Source organism: Psittacula echo (assembly GCF_963264785.1).
Source record: "Psittacula echo genome assembly, chromosome: 14".
In the NCBI taxonomy this organism is placed as follows: domain Eukaryota; kingdom Metazoa; phylum Chordata; class Aves; order Psittaciformes; family Psittacidae; genus Psittacula; species Psittacula echo.
This window is the reverse complement of record NC_137750.1, coordinates 7,834,165-7,857,929: the sequence shown is the minus strand read 5'-3', so window position 1 is coordinate 7,857,929 and position 23,765 is coordinate 7,834,165. Positions and strand designations below refer to the sequence as shown.

At 43.1% G+C, this 23,765-nt stretch overlaps 1 protein-coding gene across 1 annotated transcript in view; it reads left to right on the top strand.

Moving 5' to 3' along the window:
• The window catches only part of COX10 (cytochrome c oxidase assembly factor heme A:farnesyltransferase COX10), a 101,121-nt gene that overhangs the window by 67,424 nt on the left and 9,932 nt on the right, over window positions 1-23,765 (top strand). Inside the window, exons 5-6 of the mRNA XM_080629210.1 lie at window positions 457-527; window positions 19,465-19,697. Of these exons, the coding sequence (XP_080485336.1) occupies window positions 457-527; window positions 19,465-19,697 (304 nt within the window). The remainder of the gene's footprint in view (window positions 1-456; window positions 528-19,464; window positions 19,698-23,765) is intronic.

Sequence of the window (23,765 nt, the reverse complement as noted above, 5' to 3'; positions counted from 1 at the left end):
GGTTATAGGTTCTCAGAAGTTAGATGGCCTTGAAAAACACATTAGTGTTTGTCTTTTAAATACCAGAAGCACAATATTTGCAAGGGCTGTTTGTATTAATGTAAAACGGGGGGCTGTATGGATGTGTATATGTAACGATGGACATATAAAAGCTGTGTCAAACCTGTCGAGAACAGAACATGGAATTAAACTCTACTTCAAATGATTCACTTTTGGGGACTTGCACAAACTGTTTGTGTCCTCCAGGTGATTTTCTTTCTAAGGGGATGCCAAAAGCATTAATGCAAAAAACTATCAAAGCTCCCTTAGAGGCGTTTGCCATTTTCGTTGTATTTCTGAACCTTCAAACCTAGAGATGAAAGCACCTGCAGACACAGACAGCGCATTCCACGCATGGCATCCTTTCCGGCATCCTTTCATTTTGATTCTTCCTCTTCTCTCTTTTTTTAATTACAGTTCTTTGAGGTTCCGTTTGACTCAAATATGAACAGGACAAAAAACAGACCACTGGTGCGAGGACAGATCAGGTAAGGCTCTGCACACCTGCTCTGCCTAATGAGGAATGAGTATTCACGGTGCTTTTATCTATCTCCAAGCTTATCTTTCTCTTCAGATGACAAAAAATAGCAAACTCAGACAAAAAACTTAGCACCTCACTGGTTCTACATGTTTATCACTTTCATGGGGGAGTGTGGGTCATCAGCTGTGCTCTAAAACACCGAATTTGTCAAGACAGCAGGATTTCCACTCATGTTGTGTATTTCTTCATGTGTGACATCTACATGAACAGTGTGGGAGCACGTGGTTATGTTCCACTGAACTGTTGCATTAGTTTGTCGCAAGGGAAGTTCAGGTTAGATATAAGGAAGAAGTTCTTCACTGTAAGGGTGGTGAGGCACTGGAATGGGTTGCCCAGGGAGGTTGTGAATGCTCCATCCCTGGCAGTGTTCAAGGCCAGGTTGGACAGTCTTGGGTGCCATGGTTTAGTGTGAGGTGTCCCTGCCCATGGCAGGGGGGTTGGAACTGGATGATCTTAAGGTCCTTTCCAACCCAAACCATTCTGTGATTCTATGAAATCTTCACGATTTCCCCTCTAAGAACAAACACAAATGCATAGATTAGTTGTCGTAGTCACATATGTCTGTTAGAACATGAACATCCATTGGAATCTCCCAGCAGAGGTAGCTGCAACTCATTTTTATAGTTGTTTTGTGAGGCACCATCTTGCCTTTTCTGCATGTGGTGAATGCTCTCAATGGTGGCATCTTATGAAAAGAAGGTAAATTTTGACATCATTTAGTTTATTATCACCCGTAAGTAAATCCTTCCCTCTCCACCTCCCAAAAAAAGCCCTTTATTAGCATAGGAAATCCCTTGGATAAAGCAAAACCCCTTGATTCACTCTGTTTTCTGGATTATATATCAGTTCAGTTTCTCAAAGGCTGTTTCCCAGCTAAAAAAGCAAAGTGAAAAAGAACATCACCAGAAACCTCCAGCTTATTTGCAAACTAAAACTGAAGGCCCAATTCATAAATGATTCAACAAACAATTTTAGTATTGCGTTTCCATGATTTGTGCCAAGGATTATTTATAACAGAATTATGTTTTCCCTTAGGCTTCTGCGAACAGTTGGTCCTATTTATTTCTGTGTTTTTATCCATCACCTTTGGAGGGCTGAAAAAAATGTGATGGATGAAATTACAAGAAAATTGAGACAAAATAGTCAAGTGAACCTCGGGGTGAATTCACTCTCATTGTAAATAGCTAGAGTGCTTCAATAAACTTGGTCCCATTTGTTCTTGAGGATGGTGCTAATTACAGATGCCTGAGTTGAGTTAATTTTACTTAAAAACATATTTTAGGGACCACTGCAGTGAGGGCAGCTGTTGTACATACACTAAGTCAGCCCTAATCGTGCTGTACAGGGGAGCTGCACTGCTGCTCCGCTTGCATGTGGTCCTTTAGCTTTGGAAGAAGCAAGACTCATTAGGAAGAAAGATGATGGGGGGATGTTCTAGTATTTGTTTTTATCATAGTGTACTAGCATTGCAGTGTTTCTGGAGTTAAAAGCATAGCGAGGAAACTTTCTGCCAACTTTGGATTCGGAGGAAGCAATTTGTTTTATAAGTTCCCAGTGTCCTTAAATGAACTTCACTGTCATCCGAATGCACCACAGATTGGCAAACCCATATTTAATGGATTTTCTTACTTCCCCCCCTTCATATTTGCTTTCACCACAAAATGGTAATGTTGGGGACTTTGTGTAATCACTCATCAATCTATCTACCTGACTGTCAGCAGCTAATTTAAAGTTCTTTAAAGTGTCACTTACCTTGAATAATGCCGCTCTCGTTCCCTGTAGACATGAACATGCAGACCTTGACTGGGGTTATTTCTTCTGCGGTGTGCCAGAGAAGAATAATCCAGTGCAAATGATCTAACCTTGTTATATTTTGCCACATATTCCCTGGTGTTCCTTGAACTCTTTCCTTCCTGGCTGATTAAATAAAACCCTTAAATGGTTCTGCTAAAACTAGTCAAACCCAGACCAGACTGAGATGGATAAGCTGTGTGTAAGAGTCTGGTGTCTTGGCTCTGGGAAGGAATGCAGAGAGCTTGGGGTATGGACAGCATTCTTGCCCCAAATCTGTCTGACATTTGAGTTCTGACATTTTCTTCTCTTTAGCTGCTTCATATCATGAAATGTTTGCTGCTTTTTTAACTCTGCTGTGTTGCAACATCTGTGATAATCCAGTGCAAATGAGGCATCATTTTCTGATCCGTCTTCATCTACTCTGTTTGTAAATACATTGTGATTTCCTGTGCTTTTTAATTTCTTTGCTTCCTTTTTATTTATTCCATGTAGTCCTTGTTACAGAACTGGCCAGGTTGGGTTGCAGTTTTTGCATGGTCCAGTCCTGAGATCCCTTTGAAAGAGTGAGAAGATTGTTAACTCCTCATCGTGTTGGCTCACTGCAGCTCCTTGGAAAGGCTTTTGGTAATGGCTTTGATATGAACTTCTGCCCACTGAGAAACTGCACTGAGACCAGTGACATTCTTTATAGAGGTTGTGGCATCACGAGGACAATTCTTAGACACTTTGAGCTTGGGCCAGAATCAAGCTGGTAACCCCCAGTGAGAGGTCCTTGGTGTTCCTGAGTCATCCAGTCCCTGGATGAGCTGGCGCCTTTAGTTTAGATAAGCTAATTCATGGAGCTGGCTCATTAGGGAATGTTATGCTATGCTGGTGTAGAGAAATGATTCCCGTGTGTTTCACTCTGTGGCCTCCATTTGCAGCTTCAGCCCCAAGTTTATTTAGGTTTAAGATCAACTGGCAGTTCTGACTGTCCTTGCTTCCAACATGTCTCCCCTTCCTTTCTGCCTGAGGCCTTCACTTTGTTTGAAACCTGGTTTTGTTTGAAAAACAACACGTCCTGTCCTTTATGGCAACACTTGTGTGTGCTCATTTCCCTGCATACACAATCACATGGTTCCTAGTTCCCTTCATCTCAGCCTTTTCTACATGTTGCTGAGGACTTGCAGTTTCCTTTGGCATCAGTGAGGAACCTCAGTAGCTTCCAAAGAAACGCTCTGTGGCCAGGGCTGCAGTGTGGAGTGTGAATCAGAGGTTTGGCTGGGGACAAAGTGTCTTTATCTTAGTGGTGACACTCAAGAAGTGTTTAAGTTTGGCAGCTTTGTCCTGACCATTGCTCCAGGCAGCAGCCTGTGAGCCAGGAGCCAGTTCTGTAAGGATGGGGTTTGAAAAAGCAATTGCTCTCCATCCTTTGTGAAGTCCTCTTCATACTGCATCAACTTTAAGACTGAAATAGTTAGTTAGAGGCTCGGTGTGCCCCTGCTGTGTATATTTTATACCTTTCGGCCTGGACCAAACCATACAGGCAATGACAGAGGACTCTGCAAAGCTGGGGTCTGCTGCGCATAGGCACAAGAGTACACACACCTTATTTGCCAGCCCCATATCTACCGCTGATGCCCCAGGGGAATCTTCTGACACTTGCTAGATTTGTGACAAACAGCACCCGATAGTTCATTGACTGCTTTGCTTTACAATGTCCTATTTAATTTGTAAGGCTCTGGAAAAAATGGTCCCTTTGAGCAATGGGACGTAACCATCCTTATTCTCTATTCAGAGAGTAATCAGAGACATCCTGTTGCAAAAATAACAAAAGGAGACCCAAACACAGCATGCCACTAAACGCCATCCATCATTCCAGCCTGCCCACATGTCCTCTTTCCCTCCTCTGACCCCTCAAGTCTTGTTTGGAAATCCAAACAGCTTGAGATGTTCGTCATACTTGGGCTGCAGTGTTAAACCCATTGAGTGTGTTTGTATTTTGCATTGGAACAACAGCTGATATTATTTTTCCTGCTATTAATGTCATTGACAAGGAAAAATTTCATGGGCTCAAAGTTTGGACTGAAATGGCAGCAGCTTTGCCTGGTTTCCTGTTGGGTCTGATTTATTCCTGTTGCTTTTTAAGGTAATGGATTTAATATTCCTGCAGGTGAATTTAAATAAATCTGTAGTGTTAGCTGCAGTAGCTGAGTGAGCTTAGCCTCGACGATGACAAGTGTCCTGCTCCATTATATTGTACCAAGTGACAGTTTTGATTGCCCATCTACACAGAACTGCACACGCTCCGGTTAAAAAGCGACTGGGTTTATGAACTTCTAGTACTGCTGGAGCTGCTGTGCCAGGCACCCATAAAAAACGTAATAGTTGTACAGGAATACTTTTTCATCTTAAAGAAAAAAGTCTCAACCAGCACATTCTAAATAACCAAGTCATGGCTGTGTAGACACCTTTCAGTTCTGTTCCCACAGCATTTTACGTCTTGCAGCCGTTTTCTGTACCGAGTCCTTTGGGTTTGGTCTTAGCAGTGGCTGCAGGGTCTGCCAGGGTGTGGGGATGGGGTTTCTCCCTTGCTTTACCCCCAGGTTTCCTGTCCCCTGGGCTGTGAAGCACTGTACAGGCAGTGTCAGGATGGTCCTGCATCAGAACCTTAGGAGAGGTCCTAAGCAGACTGATCTGCTCACAGCAGGGTCAGCTCTTAGATCAGACCTGGTTGCTCCAGGCTTTGTCCGGTCTGGTCTCATAACCTTCAATATGAGAATAATGCACTATAGGATTTAGTTAAATTCTCCTTACACAGAATATTTGCACTCTCAAACTTGTTTTTCCTTGCCCATTGAAGAAGTTTAAGTCTATTAACATGGCAGAAGGTGGCACAAGACAGATAATGCCTGGGATGCCTTTAAAGAAATAAATCTTCATGTTGTCTGGGGACTCTTTTTTCCTAGAATCCCATTAACTTCCTCACTTAGCAATGCACAAGGAGCTGTGTTCTGTATATGAGCTTCTTATGGCCAGGGTTGGTGGTTATTGCAGTTAATGGAGGCAGTAATGCTTTTCTCCTTGTTGACATTTCAGAGTGGAATGTTGACTTTGATTGGTTCAAGCTATAAGCCAAACTCTTGAAGAATGAGACCAAAAAGACCTCCTAAGTTAGTGATGCTTCTCTTATATTAACTAATTGTAGTTACGATTGCAACTGTGTAACTTGGACAGTCATAAACTGTCAAACTTTCTCTATTTATTCAAAACCACACCATGACTCTAGAGTAGTTCTATGTAAAGCTGAGTTTTCCTCTCAGTTGCCTGTAGTAGAGCTTACAATTACAAGTGTAACAAAACCAGAACATGCTGAACAAATCTGTGTGCATCTTAAGGAAATACATCCTCCTGTAATCACTGTTGATAACTCGGTGTAATTAGCTTGATTCTTTGCTTGCTAACACTAATGTGAATCAGGAAGGTTCCTACTGATGTTAGTGGAGCTCCACTGATGTGAGAAGAAATCCATGTTCTCGGCTTAGGCTGAAGCCTGCATTAAGCATTTAGCCAGCCCTGCTTTGAGCCAGGAGTTTAAAACCTCCCCAAGGGTTTGGGTACAACTTTGGTTCCCATTTAAAGAGCAGCCTCTGCTTAGGCTGGCTGGGCTGCTCCCTTGGGTGGTCATTTCAGACAGGTTTCATTCGACTTAAAACAAATAAAACAAAAGCTCCATAAATCTACAGTTCTTCAAGAATAATCATTTTTAAGGGATCAGATGCTCATTCCCTGCAGGGAAACATTCCACTATTTTGTTTAGAAAATACCTCATTTTAAAGGGACTGCCCTGAGATCTTTGTGAATGATAAAAATGTTTCTTTTTCAGTGGGAGGCTTTCCTCTTGTTTAAACAGGGCACAATTCAAAGCAGACACCACCACGGCTGCCTTTTTTTCTCCTGCTTGTGTTCAGGCTTTATTATTTGAAAACAAGTAAATGCATTCCTTCCCCACCACCACCCCCCCTGGCTTCCCTGGCTTTTTTTCCACCCTGTGTTTTCCAGAAGCTGTCATTGACTGTGTTTGGTAAACAAGAAATTAAGAAGGCAGCTTTATATTTGTGACATGTACAATTGCTTGTAAAAATGTACTTCTTCCCTTTGAACAGCGGGATGGGTGCGGGTTTTCTGGCATGGTCACGTCATGGAGAAGTGTGTGTAGGGGGGGAAGAAACCTTGAGGCTAAAACATAGTTTAATGAGAATAAAACCCACATCAAAGGATGGTCTAATGGAATGATATAATGCTTACTGTGCCACTTTCCCAAAGGGGATATGGATGACAGTACTTATATTTCAATTATCTCTTCACTGCCTGCATAGGATGTTGATTAAATGGTTTTAAGGTATTAGAGGCCTTTTGTAGAATGCGCAGAAAAATGGTGATACTGCACATTATCCTCAGATCAAAATGTATATTAGCAGGAAATTACACAGCTCTAACTACATCTCTATTTTGTTTCTCAGGGCAATAAAGAGGGTTGTTTTAATACCTCTGACATTACATTCAAATTCATTTCAGTTGAAACAAAGAAATTGCTAAGCTATCCAGCTAGTGCCTTCAGCTCACTCCTCCTCGGACCTAATTCTGCCACAGCTCAATGGGAACATTCCTTTGCAGGCTGCTCTGTTTGGTAAATATAAATCCCGCAGAAACACTTGACCCCTCACGCCTTGGTGCTTTTCAGTTCAGCCAAGGGGCCTTTACCACTGCATTACTTATCTGAATCTTTAATTGCACGTGGGACAGTTGATAAATCGGAGTACATTGTACATCGCCCCACGTCAGGAAACATCCCAGATGCTCATGTATAAACCAGGAGTCACGGTGCATTTGGCTAAATAGCTGCTCCATCTGGTTGTGGGGAACACTGCGGAGAAGTGATACGGGCTCCTTAATGGAGTTGTCTTATCCTCTCATGTCAGCTCCTCGCCAGGGGGTAGAGCCCCTTGAGCTGGAGGGAACCAAGCTATTGTACACTAATCCTTCCATCTTTGTGTCCCATCTGAACGGGCCTCTTGGACATCAGTTGTAGCCATTGACTCTTCTTTTTAAACTGACTAGTGATGAGTCATTTCATTCAAAGGTGATGTTAAAGGGAGTTTTCCTTAAAAACTTACAGCTTGAAGCCGAAGATCCTTTCCAGTGTTCTCCTGGTAGCTCTTCTTCCCTCATATGTCAAACATTTCAGGTTTGTGTTTGTAAACTGGGGCTTAATGCAGTCAAAAACCCAACACTTTGTTCCCTGTGTTAGTATTGAACCTTATCTGGTTTAACCACAACAGCATCATTATTCAACGTGCGCCAAGTGTTATAGGAAATGTCACTGCTCAACAAGTCCATTACGGAGCTGCCTCTGATTAGAAGCCGCTAGACCCTGAGATCTGTTTACAGTAAGTCATGTTAGAAGTGCATTTCTTTTGGTGAAGGACAGAGTTTATCATGTCTTATACAAGTTATAACTTACGTGTTATCAACTTCACAAGTCAGCTAGAAGAGAGGTTTTTCTTACACTTTAATTAGCTGTGCTAACACAAATGCTTGCTCTCCAGTCTTTATGACCAGGAAAGCTGCATTCCTGAGGTTGAGATATGAGGGGAACCTCTTTGATATGTTTTAGTTAATATTTTTTTGCTAGGCACATAGAATCACAAGGGATATTAAATTATAAATCATGCTGTAAAGGAGCGTGAGCCACAGTGGCTCACACTGCTGCCCTTGTGTGACAATGATTATGTTGTATTCGTGCACATTGATGGTATAAAAGGGCTTTTTTGTTTGGGTTTTAAGTATAAAATACAACTCCAGATGCTAATTGTAGATAAACTACCGAATAATAATGCACACATCTCAAAATACAACCATTCTCATCCTCTTCACCTCTCAGATGAAACATAGCACCTACTTAAGAGCGTGCTGTAGAGTGTTAAAATTGCACAAATCAAATCAAATGCATGCTTGCAGTGTTGCAGAGCAATCTGCAGATAGGAAGGATCTGATTTAAACTGCGGTTTGACGGGTTCATCTGTGTGATGGCTCTGCCACTTGATGGTGTGGAGACCCTGCTCCTCCTTCCACTGCAGACCACTGCTTCTTGTCCTGCTGTCTGTGGCTATAGTGAATAGCCAGACTCCTTCATTTGTGTTGCTCCTGGGGATGTATTTAGAGTCAGTGGTCTCAATGGCTGGACTATCTTTTCTCTTTTCTTGGAAGAGCAGGTTGGTAAAAACCAGGTTGTTGTAGTGGCAAGGCAAGGAGGAATGACTTCAGGCTGAAAGAGGGGACATTTAGATTAGATATAAGGAAAAAATTCTTCCCTGTGAGGGTGCTGAGGTGCTGGCACAGGGTGCCCAGAGAAGCTGTGGCTGCCCCATCCCTGGCAGTGCTCAAGGCCAGGTTGGACACAGGGGCTTGGAGCAAGCTGCTCTAGTGGAAGGTGTCCCTGCCTGTGGCAGGGGTTGGAACTGGATGGGCTTTAAGGTCCTTTCCAACCCAAACTATTCCATGATTCTATAAATACTCTAGAACTTCAGTTTTCTCCATCTTATTGAGGCTGAGAACTGACTTGAGACTTCTATATCCCCAGCTTTCCAAATGCTGGCTGAGGGCTCGGCAGAAGCACATGTTAGGTTTAATCATGCTAAATCACAGAAAAATGTTTCTGGAGAGACCATATTATCCATCCTGTTTGTCAGCTGGTCTCTGGTTCTTAAACAGAGGACTGAGATTTTGAAGTAGAATGAATGGCTCACTTAGCTGCCATGCTGTAAGGTCAGGTTTGTCAGGTAAAAAAGGAGGATTTAGTTTAAATATTGAGAGGGACATTTTTCAGATGTGCTGTACGTTTGTCTTGTAAGCACTTTAAAGAAATATTTATATTTTCCTGTCGGCAGGGAAGCTGTGAATATTATTATTCACCCTCTCACTCCTACCTAATAGAGCCATACAGCAAGGAGCGTGCTAAGGCTCTGCAGGGTTGCTTAGGGCTGTTATGGTTAGCGTTCTGGTGTGTACAGCAAGTGTAACAAGAGCATAAACATGGTGTAAGTATGGGTCTTTTCATTTTTTTACTTCAAGTGAAGTGATGAGACAGGCCGAGAAAGTTGGGGCTGTTCGGCCAGAAGAAAATCTGCGTGGAGACCTCATAACAGCTTCTAGTATCTGAAGGGGGCTACAGGGATGCTGGAGAGGGACTCTTCATCAGGGACTGTAGTGACAGGACAAGGGCTAATGGGTTCAAACTGAAACAGGGGAAGTTTAGGTTGGATATAAGGAAGAAATTCTTTACCGTGAGGGTGGTGAGGCACTGGAATGGGTTGCCCAGGGAGGTTGTGAATGCTTCATCCCTGGCAGTGTTCAAGACCAGGCTGGATGAGGCCTTGGGTGGCATGGTTTAGTGTGGGGTGTCCCTGCCCATGGCAGGGGGTTGGAACTGGATGATCTTAAGGTCTTTTCCCACTCAAACCATTCTGTGATTCTGTGAGGCCCACTTGGAGCTTCTGCTTAATAACAAAGGGCAGCATAGGTTCTTTTTCTGTCTTAACGTGTTATTTGTGAACTGCAGGTGTCCCCAGGGCTTTGTGAGCTGTCTTATCCCAAACCTGTGGTTGCTTTGGTCTTGGTTCTCTGGGCAGACTCTGGAACCCATGAACAATGAAAGGGCATCATCTGTGTGGAGTCAGACTGGTAGAAATGAGAGAGGAATATGCTTAGAAGAAAGCTCCATGAGCTCAATTCTCTGTTTTCAGCCGAGTCGAAATTCCTCTTGCCTCATCTCAGCACACACTTCGCGTCTTTGTGGGACTTTCAGCAGAATCGATCAAGCCCATTTTGATTTACACAAGCCTAAAAAAGAGAGATGTGTCCCTTTCAAGATGAAATGATTCTTTTAAATGAGCTGTGCTTGTTTATGATAGTTTTCAAGTCCTTCGCTCTGGCAAGGGAGGCAGAACATCTGTAGCTCAGGTCTTTGAGGAGTGAGGGGAACTAATTGCCTCCGGTTTGGTTAAAATACAGCGTTGATTATGCTTTTACACAATAGCGATACACAGCACAACAGGGCAGCTTGGGCTCCACACATGGGTTGTGTTTTCAGTGGGGAAGAAGCGAATTGACATAGACACGGGGTTTTTTATCCTAGTCTGTATTTATTTACACTGCATATACTCCTGAACAAGTACATGAGATAGCAAAGCCAGAGCTGGGTTGGCAATTTAGTTCCAAATCTCAAGGTGGCAACTGCATGAGAAAACCCAGGTAGCTATCCATGTTTACCCATCACTGAGCTCCACATAGGCCAAGTTCTCACTCTGACATTCCTTGGGAGATTTAGATGTCACACAGGGAGTCCTGCCCCTTTTCCCTGCTGATGCTCCAGTTGTCATTCAAAACCGCATCCAGGTTAGTGCTGACTGGCCTGGCTGAGCCCTGTAGACAAAGGAAAGGTATTAGGGGTGATTTCTTTCCCAAATGTTTGCATTTGAAAGAGGTTTATTTGAGGTTCAGCTCTGTAAACCCTTAATCTGGAGGCACAGTGCTGTGGTGTTGAAGTCCTGATTTAAGTGTACTTAAATGCTATCCATTAACCCAGCTCATCAGGGTTTTTGGGAGCACCTACAAGTTTCATGCCTCCTCTTACCACTGGATTTCTCCACAGCTCAGATTTTGTGTCACAAGTTGGCTTTGGAAAGTTTCCACTGTTTTCCACACTATTGTATTGTACATACAGGGAAAAGCACTGTCCCATCCGGGACTGTCAACGTCTTTGTCACAGATAATATCAGAAACCAAATCACAAAAAGCCAGTTACAAAACCAGAAGCAGGCAGAATCGCGACAAGCGCATTCTGGCAATCTCAAAACTTGCGGTAGTTTTATACCCAGTTAAAGGGGATTTGATATCTAATTCGATATTTGTAGTGCATGTAGAGCCTGATCTGCCACAGCAACACATTTTTGGGCATGACATAGCAGACGCTGACAGAATGTAGATACTGCTGCTTAACTTGTGAAGACAAAGTTAAATAATTCATTAAGGAAAAACTAAGAGACTTGACAAAGCTCCCCATTTATTTGCACCTCCTGAAGGACGTCTTGTCAGTCTTCAGTGGTAAATGATAGACAAGCGTGTACTCTGATATTTGGAGTTGATGAGGAAAAATTGAATTCCCAATTAAAAGTGTAATTTAGTTTCACATTCTGGCTTTAAAATACATCATCCTTCATCCCTTGTCATGAGTCATGAACTTTCCTGCATGACTGAGAGAGAATAAATGAATATCTATTAAGATCTTTCTCTGCATTTTTTTTCCCTTAAAATAGTAGCATTTTAGCTCATTGATAGACACTGTTTAATATAATTCTGGTACTTTGCAAGATGAAGCCTCAGTCAGCAGGTTTGGAGGCTTTTCACAATGTACCTGTGGAAGATGATACCAAAAGTGAGAGCACAGATTGCTTGTGTTTATTAACGCTTCTGACTGATGCTGAATCAGATCTACATGAAAGAAATAAAGGGGTCTGCAACATGTCCATTCTGGGAATGCTAAAGTTATTTTTTCCTTTTAATCGGGAAGAAAGATCTCTCCTGGAGACTAAGCTAATCTGTAATTGAAAGTTATAGTTGAATGTGAAAACACCTTGTCAGTCATGCTTTGAATCCTTAAAAACAGACATGCTGCCTCAAAACTGTACTAATTATGGGTCATCATGTGGCATCATGTAAGCACTTTGATTTAAAATCTCAGACTGAAGTGTGGCTATGGTTTTTCTATCAGGTACATCCTCAGTCTGTCTCTAGGACTCTTCTGGAGTTTAATGTCTTTTGCATAGCAAAATAGAATCATTTTAGAGAAGTCATCAGCAATGAAGCTACTGATCCAGGCAATGTTATTCCAGTTTCAGTTTCCATTAGTGGTGTTGTTATTACTGTAGAACTTTTACAGCTGACAATGGTCATGAATATGGTTTTTATTACTAAATATATAAATATGCAGCCTAAAAGGATTTGTGTGGAAAGTTAACATTTAATTTCACTGTTGGTAGATTGCCATCATTCAGTTTTCTGCCACGATTACTGATTGCTTTTGAATGCTCTGTGCCTTACTTCGAGCTCAGAAGCTGAATGAGTGGGGTTTTTTTAACCTCCCATCAAAAATAATTCCAGGGAAGCTACCGTTGCTATTCAGGGCAAAATGTGCCTTTTACAGCTCATTTTTCGCAGTCAGCTGAGCTGACGGCTCTTGCGCCAGCAGACGACCCCACTGCTGGGTTCAGGCATCTGTCCATTTGGGAAAGCAGGGCTGGAAAGCACACAAATGCACTCCAGATGTGTGTTTGAAGGAGATGATGGCCCTTCTTCCCCATTACCTCAGTCCTAGGAGCACGAAGGCTTCCAAACAGTCATATGGTGCTGCAGTGCGTAATGTCCTCTGCTCGTTGTGTCTCTTCCCAGTGGGATGGGATTGCCTGATGTAACTCCTGGGGTTGGTGGTGTTCCCTGGTTTTCTTGGTGGATCTCTGGAAGCTGCTGGAGAGAGGGTTCAGCAGTTCTTGGGTGCTGATCTTTAATGATATAACTAAAATCTTTAAAGAATCCCTTGGCCAGTCCTCCTTTGGCTGAGGGAGGTGACCGAATCATAGCTCAGTACCATATGACAGCCATGGTGATTGCATGCTCAGCTCCTACCCTGGGACTGGTTTTTGTCAACTCTCAGTGTTGCCTGGCCACAGGGATTGAGGAGATGCCAAAAGAAGATGAGCAAAACTGTAAACCAGCAGCTGTGGAGAATGACAGTTTTCTGCATGGGGTTAGGTGCAGGGGATCTCCATGGGCATCTTCTCCTCTTGAAATGACCGTGGGCTTTTGCAGCCAAAGAGACCTTCAAAGGGATGTGACCTGCATTCAGTTTATATAACCTCTCATTGCTGTTGGAAAATGTAAAAACATCAGGCTGATGCTTTTGTGTGGGTTTAAGCGGCTTCAGAAGCCTTCATAGCTTACTGCTGACCTGGAAAAAATTAGGAAGAGGAGGGGGCTTCCTCCAGCAGCCTTGTACTGGCGAGTGGTCTGGGGCCATTTTTAGTACCTAGAGATTCCAGAAATAATAAGCAACTTATGATGCTTCCTCCTGAAATCTGATTTTAATTATGGCTTTGGAACAGTGTTCCTGCACTGGACTCGTATCTCAGCCCGTTGAAATGAAATTGCAGAGATGAGAATCACTCTTGTATTCTTTGTCTGCCAAATACCTTCTTCCGAGCTCCTGCTATTTTCAGCCCTGTGAGTTGAGGGTTCAGGATGCTTCTCTTCTTACTTTACTACCGATTGTTTTGACACTATATACAGACAGAATTAGCACCCTGAGTAGCAATATTGAGATTAATCCGAGCTGTCCATCTCACCTTTATTGTCTTGGCACTGTTTAGCTGCCACTGTGGAAGATGCTGAAGTCAGAGATAACTTAGGACCATTTCTGTGAGCGGCAGCAGCAGCAGAGTGAGGGGGGGGAAATGTGGTGGTCTTGAACAAAACAGAAAACTTACTAAAAGCCAAAACCACTTTTGTCTCATCAAAAACTAAGTAAAATTGCAGTTTAATTACAGGGTATGGTCTGTGCAGAGTGTTCGCTGTTACTAAAAATCCCACTCAGAGAAAAAAGAGGATCTATATCCTGCTCTTCCCACCTTCCCTCTCCCCACCAGCCCATGCCTGTATGCAGAGGATCAGATGGGGAGGTGCAGCCTGGCTGGAGGTGCTGGGGGGCAGAGCTGGGTGCTGTGCCCAGCCTGTGCCCTTCATCGTAGTTTATTCTTCACCATCTTTGTCCTGCTCATTTCAGATCATCACCCTGCGTTCATAGAATAGTTTGGGTTGGAAAGGACCTTAAGGTCATCCAGTTCCAACCCCCTGCCATGGGCAGGGAACAGCAGAGTGGATCGCTGGCCCTGTGGTTCGAGGGACAGTTGTCAATAATAATAAGATCTAACACAAAATAATCATCCAGGACTTGAAATGTTTCAATCCATTAAGGTATTCAGTGCATGCCGCAGCAAAGCCAAAGGGCATTGTTGTTTTGGTTGGGTTTCTTTCAGTTTGCCCTTTTAGAAGTGGGTGATGTTTCTATAAAAGGTTTTTGACAGACAGGGAGAAGACAGAATTTGTTTTGTTACCTTCTGGATTAGGCTTTGAATCTCATTTTCAACTCTAAGCACTTCTGCTTCACCTGAAAAATACACAGGCAGTCTTAAATGGACACTTACATCCAGGCTTATGCTTTTATGTAAATATGTTTTGTGTGCCAGTTCCCCATTAACACAAGGTCACAAATGAAGTTTCTCATGTATTTACATAACATCTGAACATGAGTTGCAGGCAACCGCTGATGGCACGAGTGCGTCTATTCAGGATTCATATAGGCTTCATTGTGTCTCTATTAGCATAGGAGCATCTGTACATTCACTGAGATAGGTCGAAGCAATAGATGCTGATACAGGATTTTTCCATATTTCTAAACATGGGTAGGTTTTAAGAGGGAATTTTGTCTGGCTTCTTGATTGTTTTTTTCCAAACTAAATTATCTTTAAGCTTTTTTCCCCTTTTTCATACTGTCATTTAAATTCCAGTTCAAACTGTACTTTGACATTCATCTCCACAAAATGTTTTGCCAAAGACAGCATAGAAAAGCATGTGTAGTCATGACATTATTGATCTTTATAGACATTAAGCTTGCTGATTCTGTTGTGAAATAGGTAAAATAATGCATTCATTTTATAGATGGGCAAATGCTCTGATTTGTTTTCCCCTCTCAATTTTTCCAAGTAACGCTGTGAGTCAATAACTAGTATCATCCATGACTCCAGAGCCTATTAAATAAAGATATTTCATGCACATGTGTGTAGGATCATTATATATGTATAACCACATCATCTGTAAGTGGCAGCTAGTTTTGGATATGATGCTATTGCACATGGAGTAAAATAGGCTGGTTGTTGTGTTGTCCAGAGTCTTCATCAGTGATACAGTGAATGAGGATACACATGGATGCCTCGTGGTTGTACGTGCAGGGGATGCCTGAGTATCACCCACATGGGATTCCTCCTGCCTGCTCCCTGACCCCCCAGCACTTGAGCAGTCATCCCCAGCCTGACTGACAGCATCTCTCCAGACACTCCTGTGTCAGCAAAACCTTTGAGTTGAATGAAGAGAAACCTGGCTCTCTTTTCCTCTTCCTGCTCCTCCTCCTCTTGGATGCTGTCAGTGGAGTGTGACTGGGGAGGGTCTATGTTGGGTGAGTTCTGTGGGAATGAAACATCAACACATTTTCTTTGGATCAGGGAAGGTTTGGTTATTCACTGTTCAAGCTGAAGTTCTCTCAAAAGCTTTTACTTGAATGTGGATGCCTTTTAGCAGTAAAGTTAGACAGAATTTGGCATATGCATTCGCAATATGAGAGAAGAGGAACGAGGCAGAACTACCAGTTTTTGGTTTTCCTTTAGAAGGTGTCCAATGTGGTGACATACTGGGTATTTTAGAGTTGAAATTTGAAGAGAACTCATTTGGCACTTGTAGTATTTTTCCAAAGTCTGATTTTAATCAGCCAAACAACTGAAACCAACTCCTCCCAGGAATCCATCATAAAACCTAGTTTCTTGCTCAATATGTTTGCTTTCTGAGCTAGCTCCTTGGCCAATTTTCCAATGGAAGATTGCCCTTCTTTCCCATGGGAGCGATTCCCTTAGCACAAGTGAACGCCCAAGTGAAATGAGGCTTATGTACCAGTGCCTGTCATCAGCCTGCACTTACTGCATGGCAGGGTTTAAAGATGAAGGAAACCAGCAGAGACCCTGCAGCGACTTTTAAGCACCATGAGAGAATTCCCTGGCCTTGGGTTACCCAAGGCTGATGCTCCTCTGGTGCACACTGGACTGCTTGGTGGCACAGGGCTGTAGTGGGAAGAGCTGCGAGGCATTAGGTGATGGGACAAACCCAGTGACAGCTCAGCATCACAGCCTTCTCCTGCTCTGGAATGAGATCTCCTGTGCTCCCTCAGTGAGACACAGCCCAGCAAAGGAGCATGCACCAAATCAATGAGCCTCATACCACATGTCTGAGTTTTCACAAGCTTAATGTCAGCATGGAGATGCATAATGGTCCCTGTTACTGGTCCCTTGAAGACCATAAACTAGTGGAAATCAGAATACCCTTTAAATTGCTGTGATTTAAACCTGGGGTCAGTCTTTTCTTCTTAAAATCCTGGGCGTCACTGAAGCAGAAAGAACTGCACCAATGACTGAAATCTCTACATTTTCCTCAACTATTCTCTTTCCCAGCGAGGAGTTGCTTATACTTCTCTTAGACCTTATAAACACTGCATGTTTACATGAGAGTGAGTTGAATTCTGTATCTCATTTCTCACCAAGAAAGCAAAGTCCCAATTTCTGATTGCAGTGCCTTTGTAATGCCAAGTAGTATTTTAGGGGACAGAAATAACATAGCTGAATCATTAGGTCACAGTTTGAGTTTCTGATCTCAGTTGGAGTTTTAGGGGCAGGCATTTGCAAGTCGAACAATTACTCTTCTAGAAGAATTCCACAGTTACTTGATTGTTAAGGAAGCACTGGAGAGAAGAGGAAAATGTGACACTTTCAGGATGCCTGAAAGTAATACAGGTCAACTGCTTATGAAGAACGACCCACATTGACTTGATAGCCTCTCCTGAGATCATTAGGACTGTTATAGACTCTAACCAAACTGCCTTCAGGAACTTCCTTTTAAAGAGGCAAAAAGGAAGAAACTGAGAAACAAAAACGTGGTTTCATCCATCAGGAGCAGAGCAGCTCTTTTGGCGGTCTCAGCCACATAACTTCTCTCTTCCCTTTTGATAAAGCCTCATTTCTTAAAGGTGCTGTTCCAGTCCATCAGTTAGATGTGAAGGCAGCACGCAACTGGTGCCAAGGCTGGCACCACAGGGCTATCGCTGCTGCAGGGGAGCGACGTGGGATGACATGATGCTGGGCTCAACCACAGAGGAGGGCTTTGCATGAAGGGCTGGTGTCTGCTGCTGCGTGTCTGGCTCATGGTGTGTAGCATTCATTTGAATTGGAGACGTGTACAAGAGTCTTCACTCTTGATTAGTGAGAAAAGTGCTTGTTGCATTAGGTCAAACTGTGTCCTCATTTATGTCTGTGAGCCCCGCGGGAGCAAACGTGGGTAGCGTGGCCTCGCAGGGTCATGCTGGTCTTTTGTCACCTCGAGAGTGTGTATTGTGTAAATGTGGTGTTTACTGTCTGACTGTATTTTAGTCAGGAATCAGTCAAGATCGATTTGTTTAACCAAACCCAGTCAGGCTTTCACTACAGAGGGGCAACATTATGAACTACAGCATCTATAGTCAATGGCAGAGATTGTGTTTTGCTGCCTTTCTGCAATAGAGCACCACTAGCTGCAAAACCGGAGGGCTCAGCACCCTGTGGCTCCTGAAAACACACTTAATACATCTCCTTATTAATGGACAGCAATGACGAACCCTACCTCTGTTCCTGATACATCAGTAACACCAATACCAGTCATGCTGGAGCATAAATGTGCTCCGTGCATGCTCCATAATCTAAAATCTGTTGATAGTTTTGAAAAGCCAGATAAAATAATTCAATTTAACTTCAAGGCAGATCTTCGATGCGAGATTTGCTCATTTTAATTCTTCCAGGTATCTGAGATTTCCATTTCATATTGGTCCAACAAAGGTCTTAAAAATCCAAATTTAAGTGGTGGGATTTTTTGGGGATATAAGTCCCATAAAATTCATCCCCACCAGCAAGTTTTTCTCATGAAGGTTAGAGCAGTGCTTGCAACACGTACTTCAGGGTTAGGGATTTGGCCAGAGGGCAGAGTGATCGTAGAAGACAAAGGCTGCACAGTTTTCAGTTAGACAAAACGTGTAAAGCTGAACTTCATGCAGAGACTTTTGTTGCAAGCACACATATTTTCTGCTCTCATGGATGACTAGAAGCGTGTATTTAGCCACATGGGTTATTAAATACAACTCAGTTAATGGCACTTTCCTCCCTTCCAGAGGTCTCCCACACCACATCGTTTCTTAGTGGCATTTAGGGCTCTCTTCCCATTATACCAGACACCCTCAAACATGCGTGATGAGATCTCCACCAGCAGCAAACACGTTGGTCTGGTGCAGGGGTTCACAAATAAAGGCTTGCATCACAGTGCTGCCTGGGAAGTGTGGGTTTGGTAGCCAGACGAAACATCCTTGTTCATTGTATTTGGATGTTTATTGTGGGCTTCAGCCACTTTCTGACAGATTTTAACAGGAATTTCCAACCGTCCCCAAGCTTTTAGCTGATATGCAGTAAGAATCACATTTGCCTCTTTCTTGTTTGATCCTTTTAGCCAAACCTAAACTATCTTCAGTTAATTCTAGTCATACTTAGAATAGAGTTTTAATTTCACTCCTGTTGCCAGGATTGCTTTGGTGTGCCAGCCCTGCTTAGCGCAGTGCATAAGGAATGTAGAAAATTCAGCCTTTGTTACAGTAAAGCCAAAAAAATACTTTATTCCTGTTGATGTAATTTCACAGTGATTGAATGTACTCTCTTTTTCTTGTTAATGCTTCCTAATTTTATGTCTAACCCTGTTGTGTTTCAGTCGAAGGATAATTGCAATCAGTTACAAATCTGACAAGTGACAACCATTCTCATTTACTCTAACCCCTGGGTGCTTTTCCAGAGGTCAAAATATACTAAGATTTAAATGGAAGATCTGTTGGAAGCACCAGTTCTTCGTACGGGCTTTTTACTGGCAGAGGTGGAATTTATTTGATGAACAAAGAGTAAGACTCGCAGATCATTGCAAATCTGTAGCAAGATTGTCTTAACTTTTGAGAAAGGCTTTTCTTAGGATGGGGATTCAAATGGGAGAATTTGGGCCAGGTAAGAACAATAGCAAAAATCTACTCAAGTTTTTGGGAGGAGGCAAAGGAGCGGGACAGCACTCATCCTTTGGGACAGACTCTTACCAATGTCTCTGGTCTCTCCCCGCAGCCCTCTACTCGCTGTCTGCTTTGCTGCCTCCTGTGGAGTCCCGGGAATCGCCCTGCTGACACTGGGAGTAAACCCTCTCACCGGGGCCCTGGGAGCCTTCAACATCTTCCTGTACACATGTTGCTACACACCCATGAAGAGAATGAGCATCGCCAACACGTGGGTAGGAGCTGTCGTCGGGGCCATTCCTCCCGTCATGGGCTGGACGGCGGCTACCGGTAGTCTCGATGCTGGTGAGTGTGAAACCGTCATACAAGCAGTTAACATCATTGCCTTAGGGATAACTAAAAAGACCTGCTCAAAAGCAGTAAACCTCATTCTTTATGCTTGTTGACCTGGCACTGCTTTGAAAGCAGATATATTCTCCTGTTTGCAATGCCAGAGTCTGTTACAGCGTGGTACCATGAGGACCAAATGAGTAGACACGATGGCAGCATTCTCCTTACAGAGCATTTCAGGAGCAAACGGGAGCTGACGAAAGATAGTGTTCTATTGAATATTTGTTTAGGCCATCTTAAAAAAATAATCTAGAAGGAAAATAACATCTTTGGGGTTCATATGGAAGAAAATGTTGCATAATTTGGGGATTAAAACCATACTCAGCAAGATCCAGCTTCGGGAGCTTTCAGCTGGAAAATTCCCAGTTGTGTTTATTAGTGTCTTTCCACAAGCCAGAAAATATCCTAGGAAGATATATTTATTGATGTGTTTCTTAATTGCCCATTTTGAAAGTCTTAAGTTCTAAATGTTCCTTCTCCCGTCCTTGAAAAGCAAACGAAGATTTCTATTTTAGTAACTGTGAACCAGTTTTACATCCCTCGTAAAACACTGATCTCTTCAGCAGCTAAACTCTGACACAATTGGGGCTTGTTTTTCCTGCCAGCTAGAAACTTAAGAATCCAAGTGGCTCCACATACTCACATTCTGAAGGAACTAATGAAGTTCAATTAACAGGTCTGTTAAGAATTGTTTTAGCTCACGCTCATCCCACAGCGTGGCATATTTAAGTCTTGAATAATACTTTCAACAACAAGGCTTTTAGCCAGAAATTACCAGAATCTGTGCAAAATCCATTCTTCATTTCTGCTGTGTACTTCCTATGAAAGTCAGTATGAATTGGCTTGGAGTACTCATGTTCTGATATGGATCTAATCTGCAGCTGGGATGAAAGGTTTTGTGGTGGTTTCTTTTTAATGTGTACTTCTCCTATACAAACATTCTCTTCTCTGAAAGTTATTTTTATGTTTAGACCTATAAATGGTATGCATGTGTATGCATAGTGTCTCATGTGAAGGAATGCATAAGTTAGCATTAGAAGCTCTGTATTTCTAAAGAGAAGAGAATGAATGATGCTTAGACCTTGGATCTTTTGTTTAGGGCTTTCTGTTTGGTTTTGGCACCTCATTGCAGAGTTGATGTTCGAAGTTCACCTGCGAAGTCCAGCCTGGAGAAGCAGGAGTGAAAAGCTCTTATCTCACCAATGCCCTCTTTGTAGAGGCTGTCACAGTTTAGGTTTTCACCCCTGGTTTTAAAATGGCAGTTAAACTGCTGCAGTTAAAGCGCTGCAGTTAAAGCCCAGCACATTAAAGTAAACTGGCAGTGATTTTCATTATCTTCAATTTGTCAAGTTACAACTTGCTCTTGGAGACCTGCTTTGCAAGGAGCTTAAGCTGTCCTTGTATGGCAGCAGGGCAGGCAGCACCGCTGGTGTCCCAAGTAAACTCTTCCTCTAATTTGCAACTCTAAGTGTCCCTCTGCCAGCTCTGGAGGGGATAATCCCTGGTAGTGATGCCACCAGTGGAAGATGGTAACTTTAAACCAGTTTGTCAGAACATGATGGTCGGCGCTGGTGTGTAACACAGTGTGTTGTATTGTTTGATGTGGGTAGCTAAAACTCTACGGTCACCTCCCAGTCTGTGTCATTGAGCCCAGGCAGCTTGTTTAACAGGGAAAGAAATGTTATTGAGTTGCTACTGGTCTTTGTAGTAAAGCCCTGAAAATGGTGACCTGGATGTCATATTTAGTGCATTTCAGTATTAAAAAACAAAACTAAAAATCCCACACAAACTCTTTTAAGAAGAGAAGAGAGAAATAGAAGAAAAGGGTTGCATTGGAGACTGTGATTTGCTCAGAGAAGCTGTGGCTGCCCCATCCCCAGAAGCATTCAGGGCCAGTTTGGATGGGGTTTGGAGCAACCTGGTCTAGTGGAAGGTGACCCTGCCCATGGCAGGGGGTTGGAACTTCCAGCCCAAACCATTCTAAGATTCTATGATTTTCAGTGTTAAACTTTTTACTGTTACAAACAAGAAGAGTTTCCTAACCTGGCAGCATCAGACCCATGCAGAGTACAAGCATGCATCTGTGTGACAACGTGCTGACCTGCATCCCTCCTTTAACCAGCCAACCCACAGTTGTTGAACTCATTAATAATGTGTAATTAGCTTGGAGACTTAACCTAGTTCTCAGTAGAGGTGTGAAAATGCATTTGCACCTCGTTTAAAAAAAAAAAAGAAAATCATTTCACTCAATAACAAAGAGGAATGTGAAGGGAGGGAGGCAGGAAACTAATGAGAAGGAAGGTTCTCACCACTTAACTGGTGGCTTTTTGAGTTTACATTTTCCTGTGGATTTTCTCTCCTTGTAATCTTCTCACAGCAGCCACATTGTTGTACGTGTTGCTGTTGTAGGGAAAACAATACTTAAGTGTAGACCTTTTATTGGCATTTGAGGGGGGATAACCAAGCGTTACACTGTATTGTGTGGTACCCTGGGACAGCCATGTCTGCACCCCTCCGTCACGTCAGGAGCTCCATAACCTCACCGGTGCCGTTCATGGACACTGATGTGGGCTGCTTGTGGCTGTTTGAGTTGGACAGGCCAAGGGGAATGGCTTTAACCTGCCAGAGGGGAGACTGAGATAAGCTCTTAGGCAGAAGCTCTTCCCTGTGAGGGTGCTGAGGCGCTGGCACAGGGTGCCCAGAGAAGCCGTGGCTGCCCCATCCCTGGCAGTGTTCAAAGCCAGGTTGGACACAGGGGCTTGGAGCAAGCTGCTCTAGTGGAAGGGGTCCCTGCCTGTGGCAGGGGTTGGAACTGGAGGAGCTTTAAGGTCCCTTCCAACCCAACTCAGTCTGGGATTCTGTGATTCGTAGTGTTCTGTTCCAGAGGCAATAACAAAGTGTCTCAGATTGGTGCAGCCTTGTTCTAATTTGTCCTTATTTTGTTTAGAACTTTATTTCAAAGGTGAACACTTTATCAGTTTCTCATACAAGAAACAAGAATCAAATGTCACATACTTGCAGATAAAACTCTGGGACCCTTGTATTTCTAGTGATACAAATAGTTGCTGGTATTTCTTACACTTCACATCTTTTGCAGCTCTTACAGGGATTCCCAGTGATGCTTGCTTCTATTTCTGCCCCTGATAGGTAACTTTAATTCTATGCTCTTAAACATCCTGCCCCAACCCTGGATTTTCTGCCAACGTGATTTAGGGAAAACCTCACATTTCAAAAGGGAAAGATAAGGTTATCTCTGGGAAGATGGGGAATTCTTTGTTGTGGGGTTGGGGGGGGTATGTGTTGTTTTTTAATGGCAGCTGTTTGAAACTGATGAAAGATCAGGAATGTTAACATTTCCTCGCTGGGGGAGCCAAGTGCAGGTGAGATGGTCAAAGGTGCATGATAAATGTAATTTATCAAGTGGATATCGCTGCCACGTATCTGGTGTATTTATGCAGACCTTAACTGCTGGGCTGTGATTTGCAGCAACACGTTTGCTTCCTTGAAAGCTGATTTCGTTGCTCCTTTGTGGTGCTGTTTATTTCTGAAGGGATTTGTTTCTGTAGTAAATGTAGACACCCTCAAATTGTTTCTCCTGACTTTACAAAGGAAGGACTAGCAGGGAAATCATGAAAATCACTTAAAGCCTTATCCTAACAGACAGGAGAAAGAGGCAGAGCTTGGCAGCGTGTCCTGTTCTGTGCTGGATCCTCCTCCTGCACAGGATGCATGTACAGGAGAGCTCCAGGCTGTGCCACGCTGCTGTTGAGCCTGTCCACAGGCATCTTTAGGAAGTAACAGGGCTGTTTATTTTGGCATGTGAGAGGCACAACGTGTGCGTGCTTTCAATTACTCTTGTGTTGCTGGGCTCTCCCCAGCCTGATGCCGCAGCTTGCTTGTTGGAGATGTTTGCTGTCATTTTAAGCTTGTTATTTCTAGTTAGCAGAAAAACTGAATCTGGGGTAAACGTTTCCAAGTGCCATCGTCCATGTTTTGCCTTAGACATGTTGCACTTCTTCCTCC